Below are 24,441 nucleotides of genomic sequence, written 5' to 3' on the forward strand. Positions count from 1 at the left end.
GAAATTGCCAGCCTGTCCCAAGCTGACTCTTGTGTGACCCCTGGGCAGTTTGCCCGCCGCTGAACCTGAACCAAGATGAATGAACGTGGACGTGCGGTTGGGATCTAGAGGTAGAGAAATATTCGAAGGAGACGCGGCATCGATGGCGGGTTTTTTTGCGCTCAATCAATTCCTAAATGACTGGAGGGCATGTGAGAAAGGGAATTCGTTTGACGGCATCCAGTATCTGATCTGGTCTCAAAATTAGGGTAGAAGTCGCGCTTACCGTAAAGTCTAAATCCGATTGGGACACTACTCAGGTCGGCGTTTTAATAGCCGCGGAGCATTGCCGCGCTGCGCTTGAATGAATGAATACTGAGGTATAAAAAATAGGTAAGGCAGGGTTTGTGATATGTCTTGCAAGGAGGAAGACAAAGGGTTTCACGGATAGGGATTCCCAACTTTCCTGAGTGAGAAATATTGGTGGAGAAAGAAGTTATGGTGGTTGGTTCAAGTTCAGGCAAGGTAATTTAACTAGCATCTGCTCCACCTACCTTAGCTCGCGCCTCAATTGAAGTGAAGGGCTGAAGCCGCGAAGTAGATCAATCATGGAGAATCACGGGACCAGGTATAAAACCTTCTTTTAACAGACTACCTAGGTAGGTATTTGAAGTCACTTCACTTCCTGTCCCTAGTTGCGTACAGTACAATGCTACTAACCAATTTGTGCGTGTTGTGTATATGTTGCAGGGGCCTACATCAGAGATATGTTGTTGAGATGGTGATTGTGCTGCCAATAATATTGAGTGATGTTGTTGGCACTGCGAACCAAGCGTCAAGTGCGTTCAAAAGATGGTTCCTGAACCCTTTTCCATTCAGGGAAGCAACATGGTTGTATGGCTCGAGAACTAGCTGTCACCTGTCAACGAATTCAGTTCTTAGAAAGCACTGCCCATACCTTGTCATCGAGGATCATCGTCGGTTCTCGTATCAAAATAAGAGTAGGGCCCTCTTTCTTTACCCCACTTTCAAATTAATTTACCAAGCCTATTTCTTGAACAGTCTGCGAGTCCTGGGCTTTTAATGCATCTATATTCTCTGTCTCATTCGCTTGGATGATCCCGTTTTCAGCTTGCTGGCTATGATTCGGGCTTTGGTTGTCACGCAATTGAGTGGTGCTTGCCGCCAAACCTTGTTGAATAGAGTTGTAAGTAGGCATACTGTAAGCTTCTGACGGCACCGATCCGTTAATAGAATGCACTGATCTTTCAAGAGCATAATCACAATCCGAAACTTGCTTTTCCTAATCAAAGCAATCCATACACTTCTTGGTAGGAGTAGACATGTCGATATGAAAGAGGTGCAAAGTCCTTTCTCTCCAGTGGCGATTGCAATAAAAAAAAAAACCTGGTTGTCTCCGAGAAGTAGTTCACTCATGCTTCAACACTGCCTATATAACCCCCATTCCTCCGATTTTTCAACGCGTATACAGAGGCTTATGTCAGACCTTTGAATGAAATGGCGTCGTACAGATAGCGCAATCATACCACAACACAATATACTCACAGGTAAGACCAGACGGCTTACAGTACATGGTGTTTACTATTCACCGATGCCAATTACAAAGAACCCCTGTCTATCCGCTTCATAAATTCTCATCAAATTAGGGAAACTTGCCGGCTTACCTGCCTGGTTGCTTGTCGGTGCACGGGTGGAAGAACATCACGGATACAGTGTTCCTCCTACCCAAGGTACTTGGGATTCGCAGGTCCATGGCATTTGACAGGTGCTACAAATACCAACAAACATACGGGGTTTTCCCCTTTCAAACTTTACCGCTGTTTTGTCTACGAGGTTCGTGGAGTATAACGAACAGAATCCAAACGCTGCTTTTGTAACATTTGCAGCAAAGATAGGCGGTAGACACCTACCTGTCATATCCGGAGCGTCCTTACTAGTCCCATTGGCAAGCCTGTAAGCATATGGATCACCTGCTCATGTAGAGCTCGTAAAGATTAGATTTAATAATAGCTAGCATAGTATTCATATTCCTCTCTTCCTTCCTCTCTTCCTTCCTCTCTTCTCTTTTCCTCTTCTCTTTTCCTCTTCCCTCTACACGCAATATCCGTCAGTCGTTCGAGAATCCAAGCAAAATACCAAACATCTACATCAAGTCAAAGGCCTTGCTATCTGGGCTCGTGTACAAACGAAGCCAGCATTTCGAATATCTCCAGGGCATCTGGTACTCAACCCGCGTATTACCCCACCAGCAGAACCACTATCTGCGTCAGACACCCAACATAGTTGGCGGCGGAAATCAAAACAGGTGTAGTATTCACGATGGGTAGTGAACCCTGAACAGGGAGCGCATGCAAAGAACTTCAAAGACCCAAACAGCTTCAAGCCAGAAATATGGCTTGAGGAGCATACCGACACGCCAAAGAATTTGCAGACGACAGGAAAGCTCAGCTCTCCACACATTTGGATCCGGATTACGGGCTTGTATTTGTTGGACAACGGTGAGTTATTTAAGTGTCTCTGGAATTGGTTGGTGTTCGACTGTTGAGATCCCATACGACCTTTAGCATAGCATGGATTATTGCCAGATTGCTTATTGTTCATCAAATCTGGCACTTTGATATTTGATGTGGAACTCGATCCCAGGTCGTTCCATTGGATTGATCAGACCGGAGGTGTTGTTTTAACATCGGGAGCAGTCGCTACTAGGTAATGTGACGTGAAAAGCTTTCCTCGGGTTGCAGCTCCTAAGTGTCTCGAGGAAAGAGTATGGAGGTCACACGACTTGAATTGAGGCCAACCACTTGAAGGGAATTATTCACAGAAACACGAAGACAAGTATACGAAGGGTTTCGTTTTTTGTAAATTGATATAAAATTATGTTCACAGATTCATGACATCTCCAATGACCAAACACCTCCCGTTCTGATTGCTGCTTAAGCATACCAGGCGACCTCTTGAGGTTAATTTTAGACATCAGGACCGCAAGGCTGGAAAGAGAGAATCGAGCATGAAAATCCTATTGGACTCGTTAGCAATGGCAACATAACAAAGTCTAAAGTAGTGAGTGTGATTGGAAGTTGCTCAGATAAGCCAGTTTACTCAGGCACCCCAGCCGGCCTCTGTACTCTACACTACAAGACGCAATGCAGAGCGCAGAAGCACTGAAGACACGCACTCCACAACCTATCATCCCGATTAAATGAATGACCAGTCTGGTGCGGGAGGGTGGCTCGGCCAAGACGCAGTCATGGAATGGATAAGCTGTTGTCATCAGGGCGAAAGTGCTGCGAGAAGAAAAACATACTGCCGTACCTTTTTTTTTGCATCCACGGTTGGTGTTCTGGGCGCGAGTACCTAAAGCTGAGAATCGTTAGCCACGCTGCTTTGCTGTGAAGGCAAAGATGATGGGGATTGATTTGTTAAGTTCAGAAAAGTTTTGGTATTATAGGTTATCATCAGGTGTTCAGAAGCAGAACTGATTATTTTTTCTCATCATGAAAAGTTGTGTAGGAGTGTTGAAAGAATTGTGATTGCTTACAAGAAGTTGTTGTGCCTGCAATGACACCCTGCCAGCATCTAGCTCATGCTTTCGATGTTGAGGTACGTCATTGCAGGTATATTGCATATTGCTATTCCTTGTGGGATGGTGTTATGGCAGAGTCTGCTCACTGCTCTTTGTGGGGGTGATTCAAGCAGGCGATTGAGATCCCTGTCTTGTTTTCAGGTCAGCGTTTTGCTTCCACGATGATCAACAAAGACGGAAGGTAAGAAGATGCTTCAGATGGTGATGCATGTTGTTCAATGGCTCAGGTAATCGCCGGCGAACTTGGGTAAAATAAATCATCAGGAGCAATGTGGGAAACAAGAGGGAAGGATAAAATTCTTGCGCACCTTTATATTAGTAGCTGAACGCGCAAGTGGTATAGCAATTCATATACTCGTAGAGACATAGCCATACTGCTGGCAGAAGTATCTCCAAACAAGTCAAGAGGCATTGAGGTCGATTTCCAAATATTGGTGGTGGTGTTGTCGTGGGTGGGAGAAGTGGAAGCTCAAATCTGGAATTTTTATTTCTGTAGTGGTTCGGCGCGGAAGATCCTTTCACCGCGCCTAAGCTATATTGAGACATATATCAAAAAGTAAATATTCCAGCTTCAACTAAAGTAAATAATGCTTGAACAATCGTTCTTACGACCCTTTTCACCATGAATTCAGACAGAAGGCGTATCAATGGACCGTCGGGTGGCACCAGCGCTCCCATATACTCCAAATACATAACGCAAGACCTCTCCTCCCTACCACCACGGCCAACTCGCTCCAGACCACCAAATGTTCTCCGAAAGATGTGTAAGTCCCTTTATAACAACTCACAATATCCTCCAGACGGTCAGCTAATGCTATTCTCAGTCCTCAAAACCGGCGTTACCCCCTCAGCATCCGGCTCCGCCTACCTTGAACTTGAAGCTTCCCCCCACCACCCCAACCTCACCAAAACCGGTCTCGCATCCCTCTCGACCTCAGGCCTAAAATTAACCTGCACGGTCCACGGTCCACGGCCGCTCCCTAAATCTGCGCCCTTCTCCCCGCACATCATTCTCTCCACACACGTCAAATACGCCCCCTTCGCAACCCGCAAGCGGAAAGGCTATCTCCGGGACGCGAGCGAGCGCGATCTGGGCGTGCATCTAGAGACCGCCTTGCGGGGTGTGATTATTGGGGATCGATGGCCGAAGAGTGGCGTCGAGGTTATCATTACGATCCTGGAGGGTGAGGAGGATCGGTGGTGGGGCGATGAGGGAGGGGCCGGGGAATGGGGTATGATGAGCGTGCTTTCCGGGTGCATTACAGTAGCATCTGCTGCCATTGCCGATGCTGGTATTGACTGTGTGGACGTTGTAGCTGGGGGACTGGCAGCGCTTGTTCAGAGAAGTGGGAAGCCGGGTCTGGTGCTGGACCCAGTGCCCAGCGAGCACAAGGACATTGTGGCTGCTTGTATTGTGGGGTATTTGCCACAGAGAGACGAGATTACGGATCTTTGGGTCAAGGGGGATATTGGGGATGGTGGGGGATATGAGGAGTTGGCGGACAATGCGGTACAGGCTGCACTTGGTGCACATAGAGTGCTTGTTGCGGCATTGAAGGAGACTGCTGATGTTAAGATGGGACGGTATTAAAGCTGTTGTTTGTTATGAAAGGCGTTTTAGGAAGAAAAAAAAAAAGGGGGGGGGCTGCACTGCATAAAGACAATTCGGTCTTCTGTATGTCGTTGGAATAAATCAAGAAAGAGAAATGTCAGTCAAAGACAGCTGCATATATGACTAGTCTTTGCAGATACCCAGAGAATAATACCGGGCAATCAAAACGAGTCTTAAGAGGACGATGATCTGGTCCTCTTTTCTACCTATTTCAAACTTACGAGCAAGAGTCGGTCATCACAAGAAATATCAACTTTCCTTTGGTTTCGGATCCATGCCTCCATACTGTACTTGACCACCTCCTTATCCCATTCGTTCCCATCCTTAAGAATTAGAATATGGAGCGGCAATCGGACATTCAAGTTCAAGAAGGAAGATCGATACAGAATAAGGTATCATCCATTCGCTTTATGCATTGACGTTCATTGCCACTCGTCCCACCCCTTCATATATGTAGGTTCTCTCCTCGCCACAATATACATACTGGTACAAAAGCCAGAAAATCCAAGCTTGCTATTCATTTATTCATCCGTAACGCTTGCTCGCTCATGCTCCTTAAACGCCCATGAACCCATGTATCCACCGCCAACAACCCAACTCTCCTTATCTCTCATCTCGGCTTAAGGCACGAAGATCCTCGAGAAACTAGCAACGTCCCGCCGACAACAAACACACTTGTCGAAATTATTCATTGCGAGCGTAACCCTACAATCATCACATAGACTTAAACACCTACACGGCCACACGATGATACTCCTTGGACTGGACTGGCACACCACGCACATGGGTCCGCCTTCGCCCATTCCCGATGCGCCTTTGCTCCAGTCCATTATCTCCCCTCCCACACCCGCTGTAGAGGTTGCAGCCGCCGTGGCGCGGCGGGTAAGGATTAGGTGTTCGAGGATTTGCGCCTCTTCTTCTAAGGTAAGAGGAGAGGATGACGGGGAAAGGTTGGGCGGGCGGTGGAGGAGTGTCGAGGTTAGAACTCTTGCGCGCTGCCGTTGCGTGAGCGTTGCATACCGGGAGCGTGTCATGATCTGCTCGCTTCCGAGATGTGCAGCTAATGCTTGAGCCTCTGCGCGCTGTTCCGGAGTTTGAGGATGCAGCAATTTTGCGAGGTCGCTCGCATTAAGTGGCGTATCATTCAGGGGTGTTTCTTCACAGAAGAATCGAGGGTCACTCTGAGTAGGTGTTCGACGGCCATCATCATCAGATTCCCAATCTTGATCGTCGTTGGAGGCGGTTGTGGAGAAAGAGACAACGCTCGTGGTGTCATCGTCGATTTCCTCTTCGGAAGGGTCGAAGGTTCCGCTACTATCATCTCCACCCCACCAACCGCCGTTGAGCCACCATCCGTAGAGGTGCGATTCTAGCTTGCTTTCATCTGTGTATCCTTGGGCATCTTTAAGTCGATTCCTCATCTCGGCCTCAACATCGACATGCTCATCTTTTGGCAATATCAACTCACCATCAGATCTCAAGAGCCAGAATTGTAACGAATCAGGCTCGGTCCTCTTTGGTTGGGGGTCCTCCGAAAGGGATGACGACTTCGGTCTCCTAGATAGCCAGAGAAGAAAAGCTGGTCGCCTCCGCAGTCCAGCTTTTGCCATAAGCTTCAGAGCAAGAAAAGCGTACCAGCTAGCCATTAATCTGGTGATACCGAAGAAGAACTCCACTGCCATGATCCATCTTCCACTTCTCTCTGCTGCACCAACACCATCTCTGATGCCTCTGTCTCTTCCCTTCATGGTGGCTCTCTTTTTCGTTGTCATTTCTCGAGCATAGCCGCTGGATGAATCTCGAAGTAGGTCCGTTGGTTGGGCCTTTGCTGGAACGAGTCCGACATTATCAGACAAGCCATCATGAAAATTTGAATCAGGAGCATGGGACCGGAAACTTGGACCAAGCCATTGAGCTCCAATTGTTTCGATTTCTTGTAAACGTTCTTCCTCTAACCACGTTCTTTGCTTGATGCTAACACCACGGCTTTCATTGAGATATACAGCTTCACTCGCCATAGTCATAACGCTAAAGCCAGTTCTTAACAAAGCCGTGTAAAAGTCCATGTGCATAGTGATTCTGATGCTGGACAGGGGGACATTGGCCTGCATGTTGTGGTGTGCATTGCGAAGCCTTTGAATAAATGATCCATTTTGAGCAGCAATGTCGAGCTCAGATACGCCATCACGACTGATTGGCGGAGCAAGTGCTGAGAGGACCAACGCAGCTCCGTAAATGAGCATGCAACAAACAATGCCACAGAGGACCAGAACATGCGGAATGAATCCGACGATACAAACAGTCGGGAATCGTAGCAAGGGTTGGTTCAACATATCATCCACGTCAAAAGTAATAATACTCAATCCAATGGCTGACATGAATGCCATTCCCCAGAACCCAGTGTTGAGAAGCCGTAAGCGTCCCTGAAAGTTAAAGATTGCAAGAACGTGACTGGTCAAGTGGTTCATTGCGGAGAGGAAACCAACCAGAAGAACTTCCGGGGTAGTGTTGACTCTTTTCATAATCATGGTCCTGGTAATGGCAATTTCCTGTGCTTCCTCCGAAGATGTAGTGTTCGTCCAAGCCTTGATCTTCCTTGTATCACCAAAAGATCCAAATCCCAGCTGACTCCCAATAGCAGCTTCAGCCTCCGCGAAAGCCAAAGAATGCTCGAAGATACTCATTCCTGTTTCAGCAGCAACCAGACGCCCCTGAGCAGCACAAGATATGGCCTCAACAATCTGACTAAAACAAAAGGTCTGAAACAGCGGATAAAGAAGAGACAGCGATCCAGAAAGTTCTGCCGGCGGCATCTCCTTCCTAGGCGTTGACAGAGCCACCTCCTCATCATACTCGGGGGGGATCATTTTCACAGCCAAACAAGCCTGCTCATCACTTCCTCGAAACAAGAGCCCCCGACTAACCGTATGCAACACGCCCCCGTTCTGCGTATACATCAGGTCCGAATGCTTTGACGCATTGCCCCACCTCAGCATCGAGAAATCCGGCGACGTTTGGCACTGTATACTCTGCAATGCATACCTGGCCTGGAACGCCAGAAACAAGATCGGTATGATACGAACCCCAAGCCGGACTTTCCAAGGCAGGACTAGGTTTCTTCTCGTGGAAGCATAGATATTGGTCCGATTAAGAACAATAGCCATGACCACGCACAAAATAGCCCACCTCGATGTCATATAACTAAACACATTCCCAAAACTCCTCGCGCTCTCCAGCGAGAACCGACTCGCCAGCCCAATGGCCTGCTCATCCGTATCAACTAGTATCTCCGCCGCGGACTGTGCTATCTCTCTCGCGGACACTGCGGCCGTCGTAGCTGCTTCGACGAAATTCCCACCGCCCCCCGTAGCTTCGGGGATGATGCGCTGCCCCATTCGTACTCCGAAGATGTTATCGACGTCGAGGAAGGAACCTATTTTCATGAACATGCGTGGACCGGCGAGGGCGAGGTCTTTGGCGGAGGGCACGTATTGGGTTGCGTTGAAGGCAGCTGTCCAATTTGTGGTCCAGAAACCTCCTCCTGCGGTGTCGAATGATGCTGCTGCCATGATTGCGTTGGCATATGGTTGATCAATCAATCGACGTTCAGTCAGTTCGGTCGTTGGCGGCGGTTGATTGGGGACAATCGGATCATGGAAATGATCGGTTTTGCGGAGGCATCCTAGGATTGGGATAACTTTCTGACGTAAAGTTACTTGCTCATCATGCAATCGATTCCTCTGTTTGCGCTGCTTCTTTCTTAGACGGATGTTGTGGTGATATGGAAGTCTGCATCAAGCTGGTTTATTTCCCCACGTCTTGTTATCGGCCCGCATTCTCCGAGGCCGACTAGCGATTACTGAGTAAAGGTAGCACAGCACAGCATATGATGCTTTGCCGACTCGTTAAAATCGATACATATTAGGTACAACGTATAAATTTTGAATTTGGATACTTATATTTACCAACACAAAGTAGATAAAAGTGGATGGAAAAGTACGGTTCCCGGATCAAGTCATACTCTAAGGAGCGATATCATGTTGAAGGTTCATTTAATATCATTCATCTCTCGAGCTATACAGTACATCACATCTCTTACATACCTGCCCACTCTATACAAAACGTCCTGACATTGTCCCCTCCAGGTCCAGAGTCCTTATCTTCCCCCCCAATCAAGAATCCCTTCTTGACAGCAGTACCCAGTCGACCACCACCAATCAGGTCCAGCACGGGTATCTCCTGATCCCACTCATAGCCGGTAGCAATGAAATGGCTGTGGAAGCGGAGAGGATCTCCAGGATACACATTGTAATCGCCGCCAAATCTTAACCCAGGCATTATGTAGTAGCCGCGGCTGTGTAAATGTGAGAATAATGGATATGAACAGGATACAGGTGGGTCTGGTTGCTGGAGCGGGTTTTCTGGGAGAGATGAAGGACTGTAACTTGTAGTGGGAGTGATGAAGTAAGGTTTCAGTGCGCTAGATGGCTCTGGTGAAGGAGGATGCTCATTGTTGAAGAGGGAGTCTCCCGATTCTGAGGCATCCTCAAAGAACCTATCCACTCTTTCTAAGCTTGAAGTAGCCGTACTCTCGGCATCGATGGTCTTCTCAGCGGTAACGCCTTTATTATGTGCTCGCAGCATAGCTTGCTTCGCGAGGGCTTTCTTGGTTTTCTCCTTTGCAGCTGCGTCTGTCGCTTTGCGAGCTTGAAGACCTTCAGACCTAAGTGAATCCAAATACTTCCTCCTATCCTCGCCTTGAAGAGTACTAAATCGCTCCTTGTGCCAAGCTGTGTCATCCACAATGTATGCAGCCTCCTTTGCCACGAGGAGCTTGACTTCCTCGGGTATAAGCTCGAGGGGTAGACCGAGAAATACGTTCTGCTGTGGAGCCTGCGGGATGCCACCAATAAGGACCCCGCAGATATTGTGAGTCCTGCGAAGGTAAGTCACGACATTGATGTCGAATAGCAGATACCGGCCAGAGACCAGGGAGATGGGGATTGGCTCGGAAACCGAGTGGACTGTCTGTGCCATAACAGCACGCCTTGGAACGAATCCTAATTGCAATGCAAGTCAGTCAAGAGTCATATCGAGGCTGATGAATACATTTGGGGAGCAAGTATTGCGATGATCATGAATTAAAACATATTTGATATAGACATCATATCCAGAACTCAAACTGGATGTCAGGGGATTGACAGATCGGTTTTGTAATCATATCGAATAGGAGAGGGGTAATAAAGGAGATCTTGAACATACCAGAGGTCCGTACGAGTGTTGTCGTATATTCTTGTTTTGTTGTGGGAGGGAGGGAAGAAGAAGGTGGGAAGCTTTGGAGTTATATTTTTTCTCAAGCTCGCTTCTTATTAGCGTCGGGGTCGCGGTCGCGCCAATCCACTTTGGGACAGCTTAGCTTTGCTTAGACAGCTCTTCAGACTTCACATATCTGTCAAAAGTCATCAGGTCTTCCATTTATTTATTGCGAAGAACGTGTGAGGCTTCATGTATGAAACTGCATCTTGACTGTTACTCGCATTCTACAGTGTCTGAGGATACCAAGAGGTAGGGTACGGAAGCCCTGGAAGTTACAGCAAGAATAAATACGATTCTGAGCTTGTATCATCAGAAAGGCCTTAACATCTGAAACTAGTCTATCCTTTTTTGATACATTTGAGAGGTCTCTGTTCGGGTTCCTCAAAGCACGTTCTTACAAGAGGGCAACTTTAGGATGCCATCGCTCATTCTCCTCGCTGTCCTGATTTCCGTGCCTCTCGTTCTCTTCATAGGCATGTGTCTTCCTTCCCCTTTACTTCTGTCACTAACAACATCCAGCGTGGCTGATTCTCTCCTCCTGTCTTGGAGATGAGGTTCGTCTACGGATCTCTGGTATCTCCATGAATCCCCGAGAAGCACTATTTGATCGTAATTACCTTCGAGGGGTCACTTCTAATGGCCAAGGAACCTGGAATCAGATTGAGATGGATGAGATGTTGGGCGAAAGCCCCAGAAGCTCTGTTGATTCCCATCACTCATGATGGACGTTATGCCGTTCTATGCTGCTAACGAACCCTGGCAAGAGCCCTTCTCTTTCCGCAAGGTCTATCCCCATGTACATATTTTCCAACAACACCGGACTCCAATCGAAAATAGCCCAAAATCTTCAATTCAAAACTCAATATCAACCTTAGTCGCTTTACCACCCCCTTCCACCTCAAGTCCTCCTGGATTCTGCCCCTCCTGGTCTCCATCAACAGGCGGCAGACTGTACGGCCTAATAACCAGCCCCTTCCTCCTCCCTAATACAAAACTCAAGTCATCTCCTCCACCCACACCTCCCATCAAGCAGTGGATCTTCAACATGCCCTGCGCTGGCTCCTCTTGTCCAGGAACCGCCTTTACTTGTAGACTACTCGACGGGAATGGAGCTAGCTCTATCACGCTGTCGGACAACAACTCGATCCAGCGGGTAAGTCCTGTTGAACGAGGGAAGAGGGAGAGGGGGAATGTTATGAGCGCTGATGCTGTGGTAGGATATGCACGTAAAAGTGCGCGCAGGCTGTGCAGGAATTGTAGGATGTGTTCTGGGTAGGAGGCGTGCGAGGGATAGAGTGCTGGACTTAGGAGGGAGGGGATGATTATTCGATGTATCGTCGTTGGCGGGGAGGAGGAGAGCTGTGTTTTCAGATGCGTCAGGAAATTTGCGAATGGTGAGACTGAGGGGTCTGTGGGTTTGAAAGACAGGTCGAGTTGTGTCGAAAGGGGTGTGAAGTGGATGTTTGAGGGAGAAGGGAGGATGAGGCGTTTGGAAAGGTCGAAGCTGTGGCAAAATGTCGATGTGGTTGTTGTTTTCTCTATTTAAGGAAGTTGTCAGTCTATACACATACAAATCAAGTGAACTTGTATTATTCATATGTACAAAATCAAACAAACTACACGCACCTCTTCCACTCGTCCCAAACTCCCCGAGCTTCTCATACCTCCACGCAATCTTCATCCTCTCCTCCCTTTCCCTCCCAATCCCATCCACCTTCGCAACTTCCTTCTTCGGCTTCTCCTCACTCAACCCAGGCAGCTCTCTACCCCATGCCTCACCTGCACCAAATACATGAACTGTGTGTCCCTGCACTACGCCTTCTGCTGCGTAATATCTTAAGACTGCCCCACCAAAATCAGTAGTCCCTTGTTCTTCAATCAGAAGCGAGGACCCAAGAACAAGTCCACTATGTCCACCGAAAAGGCAATCCAGAGATGATGTCCCGGTACTGGTTGTAGGCGTGCCAGTGAGGGGCGATGGTCGTGTGCCTTTTGGCTGTTCTTTTGTTGTTGTTGGAAGCGAAGTACTTCCAGTTGAACTCGAACTCGTACTCCCAGATTGAGGCAGCACGACGCCCCTCTTGCGGAACGACATTTTGCTGTGATGAAATAAATTAATAGATAGAAGCGCAGAGCAGAAATATAAACTTCAAAAGTAGAGCCTGGTGCACAGACGTAAATTAATTGACCAATAAGAAACTAGCTCAGCCTTGTCGCTTGAACAACTTCAAATTTTTGAATTGAAGCTCCCCCTCCATCCCTCGCTCAACCTCTATTTCAAGTTCGCAGCCACTTTAAATAACCCCACAGATACCAATTTCTGCATCTCTCCCAGATACCCATATTCCCAACCGCCAAAAATGGCAACAACAACAGACACCCAACTCCTCGAGGAAAACCTCACTATAACCACGCTCGACACCTCCAAATATGACCGCGTCTCGCGCCTGGGCGCCACCTCGCAAGACTCCCTCACCATCATGACCCTCGACATTAACCACGACCTATTCCCCGTCTCCATCGGCGAATCCTTACACATGGTGCTTGCGAGTAGTCTGTCTCTAGATGGCACCAAGGATGATGGGCGCGGGTGGAGGGATCTTGGCGGGGAGGCAAGTCTGGCTGATATGTTTGATTATGTTTGTCATGGCAAGATTTACAAGTTTGAGGATGGGGATGGTGGCGATACGATGTGAGTGAAATTCCTTGCGAGTGGGGTCGGGAGGGGTTAGAAGCATGAAGCTAATTGGTCAACAGAAAGGCGTATATTTCGTTTGGGGGCCTGTTGATGGCTCTGGAGGGACCGTATAAGAAGCTGACGCCGCTGAGGGTTGACTACGTTTATCTGCTTTTGAAGAAGTGAGAATGGGAAATGGGGTATTCAGATGGACATTTTGACGCCGAGAAACGTAAACTGGGGAAATTGTTCTTCTTTCTGCAGCGGTGTTTGCATAGCATTGGTTGGATTTACCGGTGTGGAATGGAGGGCGTTACGGATATGAAAAGCGCATGCAAGATACCTTTCAATGGGGATTCTAGACTTGGATCAAAGAGCATAATGAGAACGTTCTGCAGACTCCACGCCCGATGACGGTGAGAAGCATGCTGCAAGGCTTGTGTCAAATTCCCACAGAGTCTACTTCTTATTTGTTCTACCCTCACTCAAAGATTTACTTCAATGGTGATCTTTTTTCTATATCCAGCTCGTTTAATAGAAAGCACATGCATTAGAGAGTCGCAAGGTTTGGTGGTTGCACTGCAATTTGGAAAGACAGGCATCTACCTAATTATTATCAAGATCACCTCTACTCGATAGCCAGTGCTCTCAAGTAAATGCCTCTACTATTTAAATATCTCTCTGCTCCCATCCCTCCTGTAAACTGGTCTCAACTTGCTCTAGTACTTCGCTCGTCGCCTTTAATCTACCCACTATCACCTTGCATCATACCTACAACATGTTTATACGTCAAGATATGCCTTCCACGGAATTCCGGTCGCTCTGCCTTTAACATCCCTTAGACATGCAACATGCAGCAAGGTAGTCATTTTACCCAAATCGTGTAACCAATCACCCAAGCCGCTAGTATATTCTTGACGCTTTGCATACCGCTCTCGCAGTACAGTACTAATAGTCAAGACAATTTCCAAAGTCTTTTCTTATGTCATATATCACTTGCATGGCTTTTTCTTAAAAGGAAACGGGTGGGGGGGCAAGAATTAAAAAGAAAGCTGGACGATGGCTGGAAGAACAGAAATATATTACCCTGGATGGATATAATTTTCCTCTCTCAAAGTCAATTACTTTTTACTAGATACAGGATTTTAATGGTGGATTAGGCTTTTCATATATGTCTCTCTCAATATTCAATTTGATGAGATTTCGTTGCCCCTGGATCAGCGATGCGCGTGTACTAGGCGTTATTGGACTCTAGGAGCTATGATATAACTCCTATGAATATGAGTTATCGTGCAGCAATAATTATCTATACCTATAACTTCCCTCGAGACAGACAGACTGATGGGTTTTCGGGTGCCGAGACTTCTGTATCAGCAAAGAAGCTCTAATAGGGGTATATATAGGCGCTCGTGGTCTTAGCGCCCATGCAAGTACTGTACTAGGGCAATGCTATCGGGCCCCTACATACGATGATACGTGATACGTCAAAATATTTGAAATTTGATCGAGATGTGGCCAAAAAGAAAATCCTCCTTGTTTCACCCCCTGAGTTTACGCGAGATCTCATAGGGCTGAAGTGGTACTCGTGAAAAGCTGCTTAATTTGGTTATCCGAAAATAATTATGGTTTCCACCTGATAACTGGCTGCATTTTCTCTCACGCATTTCGAGCGAACAATTGATGCAGAGAGACTGGCCTCTGAAACCAAGGTCGTAAATTATGGAATGGTTACGGAATAAGGCCGGTAAGATGACCTTCCAGTTTAACTGAAATAGACTTCTGACACGTGCGACGGCGTTCCGTACAGTACACCTTTTAGCCAATGGTTGATTGTTGATCTCCCGGTATGGGTAATTCCCTTACTTGAACCTTAACCTTCAACATCTCACTTGTTTGAGGTTGCGACACAGAGTAGAAGTTGTTTTTTACTCCCTTCTCCCTCACCCTTCTGCCTCCCCCTTTAGAAGCAGGAACGCATGGATGTAGAGTTATATACAAATTCTTATACGTGACGTGGATTCAGATACTTTTCCACGTATATACAAACGGGGTTTGCAGCCGTACGGAGTGGGGGCCAGCAAGGACAAGATTGCGACGCATATTCTGGTTTTCCTCTAATTCGCCCAGGCTCATATTGATATTCTTAGGATTCTTTTAAAGGTCCACGCCAAGGACTTTCTATGTTCATTAGCACTCCTCTTTAACTTTCCAGCCTCACCTGTAACGATTCCCTGACCATTTCTGTTGTGTTTCCACTCCAAACTTCCTATATAGGCTGAATCCAGCTAGGTCGACCCAGATTTCGACCGGGAAGGAGCATAGTCAGCGTTTCGGATTTCTTGACCAGAGGGAGCTGAGAAGACCTACCATTGGACCTTTTGCGGAATGACCCTTTGTGTAAGGCTCAGCCTCTTCTAAGTGATTGCAATACATATGGAATAAGCTCTCCGAAATCTGGAGTCTTGATCCCCTTCCATGTATTCTTCAAATCTCAATGCAAGATGTATTTTCTTGCATTTCTTCTCTGTATATCCTCATATTACCCACTAGTCTTATCCCAATCACTTGCTGCCTGGAGCACTAATCTTGGAGATCAAGTCATATATCAGAATGAATCATCGGGAGATCTGCTCTATACCATTAATACAGGCAGCGGCACTGGTGCTGGCGGCTTCACAATGTGGGCTAGACTCCCAGTCACCACCCCGCCCAAAGCTGGCTCACGGCTAGCTGGTACAGGATATGCTGGATCAGATGGAAATCTCTACGTGAGCCTATACAATTTCAACTTCACCTAAAATATTTGTTGTGCTATTAAGCTTACTGACTACATACCACAGGGAGAAATCTTCTATATTTCCCAAAGCGGCGATATCGTTGAGGCTGAAGTCCTCTGCCCTCTCACAACGGGGAAGTGCGTATTACAACGCTCCGATGTAATATCAAGCGACGTCTCCTCTGGCGTCAATGGCGATACCAGTCTAGCAGCCACATTGCGAAGCGATGCAGATGGATACCGGGTCTTCTATCACGACAATTCTGCATCGATTCGCCAGATTAGATATCACTACCCCAATATCACTTGGGGACAGGGGATACCTGTCACCAGCAACACGAATGAGAGTCTCATAGGGCTCACAACAGATAGCGGGGTCAACTTGACGGCATATGGGATCGACGAGTCAGGCAGAATCCGGTCCTCGATTCTGCAAGGAAATGGGACATGGCAGGAGTGTAAGACAAACTAGTCCACCACTGATCCATCCACAACCCAGAGCTCACAATTTCATAGCAAACCCAATCCCAGTCCAGGAACTTTTTGCCTGGAGCCCACATAATGTGACGCTCGCCGCGACTGTTGGTGCCAAGAACGCCTCCAAGAGCCTGTTTTACATCGGCACCGATCACGCACTCCATGGAATCAATACCTCTGATAGTTGGGGAACGGTAAAAACTATATCTATGCAGAATCCAGGCGCCCTTACTCTCGCCGACCAACCAAATGCTATGTTTGCTGCGACTTCGTTAGCGGGTGCAACGTCCTTCTACTACATATGCAGCGACACCCTCGTGAAAGCGACTCTAGTCAATGGCGCGTGGCAAAACCCAGTATACATTTTCGGTAACTCGACGGGAGAGGTCTCAGACTCTACAGACCAATCAGTGCGAAAGCTTAGAATCGGTGCTGGTGTTGGGTTGGGGATCGGGCTTCCGCTTGCGATTGGAGTGGGAGTGTTAGGGTATGTTCTTTTGAAAAGGAGAAGAAACCCAGGTGTGGCGGATAATGTCGAGAAAGTTTCACCAATCATGATAGACACAGCACCCAGACCGCATACACCTGGCCCCCCTGTTCCCCAGAAGAGTCCTTTCGAGATGAATGGATGGGAAGTCGTGTATCATGAGCTGAGTGAAGATGTGAGTTCTCAGTTGTCTGGCCAGAAGCCGAGTTGCGATGCGCAGAATAAGAAAAGCGACATGGATTGGGTATAGCCGGTTTATTTGGACAATGCATGAAATGTGTTATTATTCAATCTCTCTTCTTATTCCAGTTATATGCTGGCATTAGCATTTAGGCGCAGTCGGCGCAGCGTATCCACGCCTGGATCCTGTTGCGAGATTATCTTGACTTTCAAGTCTTGGAGTGTTTACTCAAGTTAGTTGCTCGGCGCTGGACTTTTAGCAATTAATTCGCATATGTACACTCTTGTGAAAATGCATTCTTTGATAATATATCCTACAACCATCTTTGGCCCCATAGGGTAGAGAAACTCAACGCACGCGCGCGGCCAGACAATCATGTACTAACCCGTGGCAGTAGATCCGATATCGCCCCATCGGATGTTGGAGAAGACGACGTGAGTGTCAGGGTGTTGAGACTCAATGTTAGACGGGGTGCCCGCTCCACTCGCACAAGGTCCATTGGTACCGGCGTCAAGCCAGGCCATCTCCTGTGTGGCATCATTCCAGATACTCATAGCCAAAACCACTGCGAAGTACAAAGTCAGCAATTGATGGCAACTTGGCAACAAGTCGCTACTTACTCCCGCGCCCAAGGGCATTGCCTATTCCTGTCAGACCAGTACTCGACGAATCCGTGCCACAAGTGGAAATCGTCCCGCCACCGACGATTTGTCGTCCGTTTTGTGTGTACGAGCGTGTTATCTGCGTCAACGTCCCTCCGCTGGCTGTGAACTGCGTGGTAACCGTGAACGGCTGGCTCGTGTCGACCGTCAAACCAGGGCCCCAAAAGCTGTGCTGCCCGCTCGCGTAGGGGTTGTACCCGCAGCCGCCGCTGTCACAACTGTCGCCGTCGCACGGGTGGGGTGTCATGGCCGTCGCCTCAGAGTTGGCCTCGAGGACATCCATCTCGTTGCAGCAGGCACCTTGGGGGCACTGTGCGTCGCAGTAGCCGGTACCTGCCGCTGCGCCAGCACCACCCCCTCCGTCAGCTGCCATCTCTGACAGATAAAAGGCGCCGTTCTCGCCGCATGGGAGAGTCGAGTAGTCGACATCAACTGAAAGCTCTTGGTTAAGGAGGTCCATTAAGACGTACTTGGAATCGGCGCCTAGGAGGTAAACGCGTGGGGATGCCGCGTTTAACGTGCCGTTGGTTGTAACGTAGTGATACATGGTCAGGGCGTCTCCCGAGGTAGAAACTCCCATAGCTGTGTAGTCGGCCGTCGTTCTCGAGCCGGCAGCACCCTGGGTGTACTTCGAGTCCTGGTCAAGCACAACGGAGGTGTTCTGCTGCAAGCATCCACCTGAGGTAGTGCATTTCCATGTTGGTAGTGAGGGATAGGCTTCGGAGCTTCGGGCGACGGGTATGCCGGCCAGCAACGAAGCTACAAGGCTGATGAATGATAGTTTAGAAGACATGCTTACTGAATCATAGAGTCAAGAATCCGATGCTACAGTTAGAACAGTTGAGAAGAGGAGATGAATTTCACCTTTATACCTGGAAGTTGGCTACTTTTGATCGATCGGCGGCCCCAATATAGGGCAGTATATAGAATTTGAAACCACGTTGGCTTTCAACAACGATCTATTTAGGCGTGGGGTTGACAGCTATTTCCCGGCCTAATAGCCTGGAACTATTTCAATGAAACCGAGCTATGCGGGGAAGTTGCAAATACCCGGTTAACCGTAAGACACTGCATACTTATTAAGTATGCGAAAAGAAGCCAGGAAGACAGGTGTACCCAAACGATGAACTTGTGATCAATTCAAACCAGCCGAGTACTACGGAGGCACAGCTTCCAGGACTTCACTGGTGGACGGGGGATAACTACACGTGACTTTAAATAGATCCCAAATAGGCGATCAAAGGCTTTGTTGCATGTCGCATAAAAAAAAGATACTATAATATATACGGACACGACACGAAAGTTGTACGGGTTGGCGCGAGCCTTCCTTTTTTATAGCGCAACTCACAGATGGAATGTTCTCTACATAAGAAAATTCTCGGTAATAATAGCAGAGAGCAAATTGAACAATTATACAAGTACCTACCTATGAAGACATTGTGATTGTGGCTGTCTCTAGGCTTCAGAACATTTGAGCAAGCCTCAGACTTGGAGACCCTACTGTGCCGCGCCATATTCTATCTACTCAGTAAACAAATGGCATATCATTGTCTACTTGAACTCTGGATATATAACAAAATCGAAGCGGTGATGCTAGAAGGTCTACAGAAAGATCTCTTCTTGAACGCCAAACCAGGACGAGGTTGAGTTCAAGCATAAAATGGAACTTATGGGTTCGCTTGAAACTGACAACAGAAACTTTGACATCAAGAACAACTAGTAGGGATAACACTACACTCAATCAACAGACAAAGTATAACATTGTAGAGTCTCCATGAAAGACTTTTGATGAAGGAATAGTGCAGTGAAGTCGCGCGAGTAGAGGCACCAGGAACAGGTGAAGGTGGCTCGGTGGTAGATGTAGACTTGTCAAAATCGGAAGTGGCAGAAAGCTCACCGCCCGAAGCTCCGAGGCTGCGCTTCCTACCTACGGAGGTAACTGCTCAATTTCTCAAGCCGCAACTCCAACCCCACCACAACCACGAAACACTACATAACGCGAACCAACAATGGCTTCAGCAGCAGCATCCACCGGTCCCCCTCCAAGCGCAACGTACGTGTCATTGCACATCCGACACGTACAAACCCGCTTGCTTCAAGCTAACCTCTGCCCCCTAGTGTATACGCGCGCAACCTAGAAGAGCGCATCCAAGTCACCCAACTAATCGAGTCCCTGCGCGAGCTATTCTCCGAATATGGCACTATCATCGACATCGTAGCAAAGACGAACCTCAAGGCAAAAGGCCAGGCGTTTATCGTTTTCGATACCGTGGAGGGCGCACAGAAAGCCATCGATGAGGTGCAGGGCTTCGAGCTGTTCGGCAAGGAGATGCAGCTTGCGTTTGCGAAGACGCGCAGCGATGCAACGGTGAAGAGACAGGGTAATGAGGAGGACTTTGAGAGCCATAAGCGGAGACGACTTGCGGAGAAGGGTATGTTCTTCTTTCCCCCTACATTACAATATTCGAGATGGATTGGCACAAGAGGCATTGATTAGGCTAACTTGAAGATATTTTTAGACAAGAAAAAGGCCGCCGAACAGGCAGAGTCCCAAAAGCTCCTCAAGCGCCCCGGCCTCCCCGATCCAGCTGCTGCACCACGGCCCATCAAAACCACGCGTGGCGCTGGCCTCAAGTCCTCGAACCCAGCTGGCGCGGCTGTCATTCCAGACGAATACTTGCCTCCTAACAAGATTCTCTTTGTACAGAACTTACCGGACGAGTATGATATCGATGCTTTGACTGCTATCTTTGGACGCTTTGAGGGTTTCAGGGAAGTCAGATTGGTGCCTGGTAGAAGAGGTATTGCGTTCGTGGAGTATGAGAGTGAGACGGGTGCGATTAGTGCCAAAGAGAATACGGCGGGTATGGCTTTAGGAGCTGAGAACCAGTTGATTAAGGTTACATACCAGAGACAGTAGGTATTTGACTTTTGCTAGGAGTCCAAAATGGGTTTATTTGGTAGGCATAAAATTAGCATATGAATGCTTTGCCCTGATGTTTACACGCTAATACTACATGCTACTCAATGACAATTTGTACTCCGTCCCTGACTTTTAATGAGAAAGTCCTTGCATTCCCCATTAGAAAATGACATCTGCATCTTCTGACTCGCCCAAGATATCACCCGTGCCGGATTCGTTCTCCTTGTCACTACTGGTAGCTCCGCTCGCTGCCTCTGCTTTTTCTGCGGCTTCTCTCTTCACTCTCATTTCGGCATCTTGGGCAGCCGTATCTCTTTGCTTCTTATTCTGGACCTGTGACGAAGTTTAGAAGTGTCGATGCGTAGAAGAACCGGAAGCTTACCTTCTTTAGACGGAAAAACTCTTCTCTGTCCAGCTCATCCAACTCGGAGTTGATGTCTGCGAGATATTAGCTTGGGGTTGGAATAATTGTATCGGAAGTTCGTACACTTAATAGTGTTCTCTGTTCTTGGGATGATCACATGCTCGCTGCTATTGTTAGTGCGAGCTCTACATTCGCCGAAGGTGTACTGACATGGCATTTACTGGATGATTTGTTAGTAATTAGAATTAGATGATTGGAGCGGGATTCTTTACCTCTCCTGTTAACCACCTTGATAACCTCGTCCAAAATGACGAACGCAGTCTAACAAATCAGCCCTATCTCACTAATGCGCTTGCGTTGCAACATACCTGCAAACTCGCAAGCTCGACCAAAGTCTCCACAGCCCTCGCATACGTCTCTCGACATCTCTGTACCTGCTGTCCACCTTTTCCTAGACCAGTCAAGCCAAAGTCGTTGTTTCCGTCCGTAGTATAGCTTTCGAAAGCTGGTAGAAATACACCAGAAACATTCTCTTGCTTCGTTCGTACTCGAAATCGGGCTGACTTCGCGGACTCTTGCACCTGGTATCCGATATCTCCTCCCACTGCATAGGTGACTTCTGCCAACGAGAATGCTGCAATTTGCATCACTCTGCCCATCTTACGTTTTGCTTCGTCGATCCGTCTAGTGATTTCTATAATTGCGTAAGATGATACAGTTGGGAAATTGGGATTGTGGTAAATTACCTCGGAAACGTCTGTAGTAATTGGTATTAGCATTAGGTGTCGTGGATGAGGGGGGGTAGTTTTACTTAGTGAGAGCTTCACTCTTTCTCTTCAGCAGATCGTGACCAGTCTGGGCTCCCTTGAGCTTCGACTTCATCAATCCCAAGGATTGACGGGTCGGGAAGACAGCCTCTCGATTCTAGGAGGGGGTCAGTGTTGATTCTATGGAAGCATAGAGCTCTTTGTCTCACCCCAGCTCCGGACATCTCGACGGTGTTGTGGTAGAGACTTTAGGGGAAGTTGTGTGGTAGTTATTCACACCAAACTATCCTCTTGAACAAGGAGGAGTCTTGAATGGTGGAAAATCAGAGCTGGTAATATGAAGCTATTTAGAGGTTGCATTTCGATAAGAGGGCAGTTGCAGCTACGTCGAGCGGGGAGCTGTCCGCTAGCGCGTGGCACTCTTGAAGCCTTGCGATAGTCAGGCGTCGAATCTGCATGAATCAAAACTCCACTCCGCGACGCGCCTGAACACTTGTTTAAATCACACAACAATCATTCCCATCAACCCCTTCCACGGTCTGATCGTTCTTTTCGCAGTAGGCAGAGAATGCCTGGTGAGCTTCTGCCCACAATGGCTGCTCCCGCCGCAGCCAAATCGAAGCTCTCGAGGGGAAAACCAGATTTATATTTAATTGTAGGCTAGCCGCCAACCTCTACAAATGGAAATCCGAAGCTGACTGGTTTGCAGTCCGAAGAAGACACGATTTATGAGCAGGATATTTTGAAGGATGTGGGAAGCGTTAAGCCGTGGCTGGTGTACATTGAGTTCAAGCTTCAGCATGGAAGTGTTCACGAGCAGGCTTATGTACTCGAGAGGGCTTGTCGGCAGCTCCCTCGGTCGTACAAGCTGTGGAAGATGGTAAGTCTATTTGTTGGGTGTATTTTCGTAGCTGACTCTTGCTATAGTACCTGACGTTCCGAATGAAACATCTTGGAAAGTTGAATCCCGCCATCTTCGCGAAGGAATATGCGCGAGTCAATGCACTCTTCGAACGAGCCCTTGTCTTGCTCAATAAAATGCCGCGAATATGGGAGATGTATTTGTCATTTCTACTACTTCAGCCAATCGTTACCCTTACGCGCCGAACCTTCGACCGAGCACTCCGCGCATTACCCATCACTCAACACAATCGGATATGGGCGTTGTATCGGCCATTCGCAAACTCTGCTTCTGGCCAGACAGCAATCAAAATATGGCGGCGGTACATGCAAGTTCATCCTGAAGATGCTGAGGATTTCATTGAACTGTTGATTGAAAATGGGCATTATACGGAGGCTGTGAAGAAATATATGCAAATTCTCAACAACCCCAAGTTCCGGAGTAAGAATGGCAAGGGGCATTATCAACTGTGGAGTGAGATGGCTGAGCTGTTGGTGGACCACGCAAAAGAGGTGGATACTGGAGACGAGTCCGGAATAGACGTTGAAAGGATTGTCCGAAGCGGCATCGACAGATTTGCTGATCAGAGGGGCAAGCTGTGGTCCGGTCTTGCGACGTATTGGATTACAAGGGGAAGTTTTGAGAGGGCGCGAGATATCTACGAAGAAGGCATCACAACTGTCATGACGGTTCGAGATTTCACACTCATTTTTGATTCCTATGTTGAATTCGAGGAAGCAATTACAGGGGCATTGATGGAAGAAGCCGCGATACGGTCGGAAAAGGGCATTGTAGATGAAAATGCCGATTTTGACTTGGACATCCGCATGATGAGGTTTGAGCAGTTGATGGATCGGCGGCCATTCTTGATCAATGATGTACTACTTCGGCAAAACCCGAACAACGTTTCGGAGTGGAACGTTAGGATTGGATTATGGGGTGACAACAAGCAGGAGGTTGTCAAGACGTACACCGATGCAATAGCAGCTGTACAACCGAAAAAGGCCGTGGGACGATTCCACGAGTTATGGGCCAATTATGCCAAATTTTACGAGAAAGGTGGTGATATAAGGAATGCGAGAGTCATCATGGAGAAAGCTGTCAAGGTTCCATTCAAGTCTGTAGCAGAGCTTGCAGACATGTGGATTGAGTGGGCTGAGATGGAGTTGAGGAACGAAAACTTTGACGACGCTGTGAAAATTATGGCGAAAGCTGTTCAAGCACCCAAACGATCGACCGTGGACTACTTTGACGAAACGCTATCACCCCAACAACGAGTTCACAAGAGCTGGAAACTATGGAGTTTCTATGTGGATCTTGTTGAGAGTGTCAGCACACTTGAATCGACCAAGAAGATCTACGAACGGATATTCGAACTCCGAATCGCAACGCCTCAAACAGTCGTTAATTACGCCAATCTCCTCGAAGAAAACAAGTACTTCGAAGAATCCTTTAAGATCTATGAGCGTGGTCTCGATCTATTCAGTTACCCAGTAGCCTTTGAACTCTGGAACCTCTACCTCACCAAAGCCGTGGACCGCAAAATCGGCATCGAACGCCTACGCGACCTCTTTGAACAATCCGTCGAAGACTGCCCGCCCAGATTCGCCAAAGTCCTATATCTCATGTATGGGAACCTAGAAGAAGAACGCGGCCTCGCCCGCCACGCAATGCGCATCTACGAGCGCGCCACCCGCGCCGTATCCGACGAAGAC

General features: G+C 47.9%; 8 protein-coding genes across 8 annotated transcripts; 4 read left to right on the forward strand and 4 right to left on the reverse strand.

Annotated features, from left to right (window-relative positions):
* Positions 1-4,205: 4,205 nt before the first annotated feature.
* On the forward strand, positions 4,206-5,174 carry MTR3 (Exosome complex component; the record flags this gene model as incomplete). Its single annotated transcript, XM_031149478.1, has 2 exons — positions 4,206-4,347; positions 4,384-5,174. The coding sequence occupies 2 exons, from the start codon at positions 4,206-4,208 to the stop codon at positions 5,172-5,174; spliced, it is 933 nt and encodes a 310-aa protein (XP_031005369.1).
* Positions 5,175-5,815: 641 nt separating this feature from the next.
* Positions 5,816-10,232, reverse strand: tsp-4 (putative tRNA-splicing endonuclease subunit tsp-4; the record flags this gene model as incomplete). The annotated part of the gene is made up of 3 exons (XM_031149479.1): positions 5,816-5,927; positions 5,979-8,877; positions 9,299-10,232. 3 exons carry the CDS (start codon positions 10,230-10,232, stop codon positions 5,816-5,818), a joined length of 3,945 nt encoding a protein of 1,314 aa, XP_031005357.1.
* A 694-nt stretch (positions 10,233-10,926) lies between these two features.
* On the forward strand, positions 10,927-11,233 carry LHYA1_G004521 (uncharacterized protein; the record flags this gene model as incomplete). Its single annotated transcript, XM_031149480.1, has 2 exons — positions 10,927-10,990; positions 11,031-11,233. The coding sequence occupies 2 exons, from the start codon at positions 10,927-10,929 to the stop codon at positions 11,231-11,233; spliced, it is 267 nt and encodes an 88-aa protein (XP_031005356.1).
* Positions 11,234-11,363: 130 nt separating this feature from the next.
* On the reverse strand, positions 11,364-12,606 carry elp4 (Elongator complex protein; the record flags this gene model as incomplete). The annotated part of the gene is made up of 2 exons (XM_031149481.1): positions 11,364-12,049; positions 12,138-12,606. The coding sequence occupies 2 exons, from the start codon at positions 12,604-12,606 to the stop codon at positions 11,364-11,366; spliced, it is 1,155 nt and encodes a 384-aa protein (XP_031005355.1).
* A 265-nt stretch (positions 12,607-12,871) lies between these two features.
* RPB8 (DNA-directed RNA polymerases I,II,and III subunit) lies at positions 12,872-13,374 on the forward strand (the record flags this gene model as incomplete). The annotated part of the gene is made up of 2 exons (XM_031149482.1): positions 12,872-13,203; positions 13,269-13,374. The coding sequence occupies 2 exons, from the start codon at positions 12,872-12,874 to the stop codon at positions 13,372-13,374; spliced, it is 438 nt and encodes a 145-aa protein (XP_031005354.1).
* Positions 13,375-17,489: 4,115 nt separating this feature from the next.
* Positions 17,490-18,564, reverse strand: eg7A (Endoglucanase 7a; the record flags this gene model as incomplete). Its single annotated transcript, XM_031149483.1, has 2 exons — positions 17,490-17,674; positions 17,730-18,564. 2 exons carry the CDS (start codon positions 18,562-18,564, stop codon positions 17,490-17,492), a joined length of 1,020 nt encoding a protein of 339 aa, XP_031005353.1.
* A 1,216-nt stretch (positions 18,565-19,780) lies between these two features.
* usp102 (U1 small nuclear ribonucleoprotein) lies at positions 19,781-20,691 on the forward strand (the record flags this gene model as incomplete). The annotated part of the gene is made up of 3 exons (XM_031149484.1): positions 19,781-19,824; positions 19,890-20,203; positions 20,291-20,691. 3 exons carry the CDS (start codon positions 19,781-19,783, stop codon positions 20,689-20,691), a joined length of 759 nt encoding a protein of 252 aa, XP_031005352.1.
* Positions 20,692-20,853: 162 nt separating this feature from the next.
* vma-8 (V-type proton ATPase subunit D) lies at positions 20,854-22,049 on the reverse strand (the record flags this gene model as incomplete). Its single annotated transcript, XM_031149485.1, has 6 exons — positions 20,854-21,027; positions 21,077-21,132; positions 21,331-21,379; positions 21,427-21,742; positions 21,870-21,982; positions 22,035-22,049. The coding sequence occupies 6 exons, from the start codon at positions 22,047-22,049 to the stop codon at positions 20,854-20,856; spliced, it is 723 nt and encodes a 240-aa protein (XP_031005351.1).
* Between the last annotated feature and the right edge of the window lie 2,392 nt (positions 22,050-24,441).

The sequence above is a fragment of the Lachnellula hyalina genome (assembly GCF_007821495.1).
Source record: "Lachnellula hyalina strain CBS 185.66 chromosome Unknown contig00066, whole genome shotgun sequence".
Lineage (NCBI taxonomy): Eukaryota > Fungi > Ascomycota > Leotiomycetes > Helotiales > Lachnaceae > Lachnellula > Lachnellula hyalina.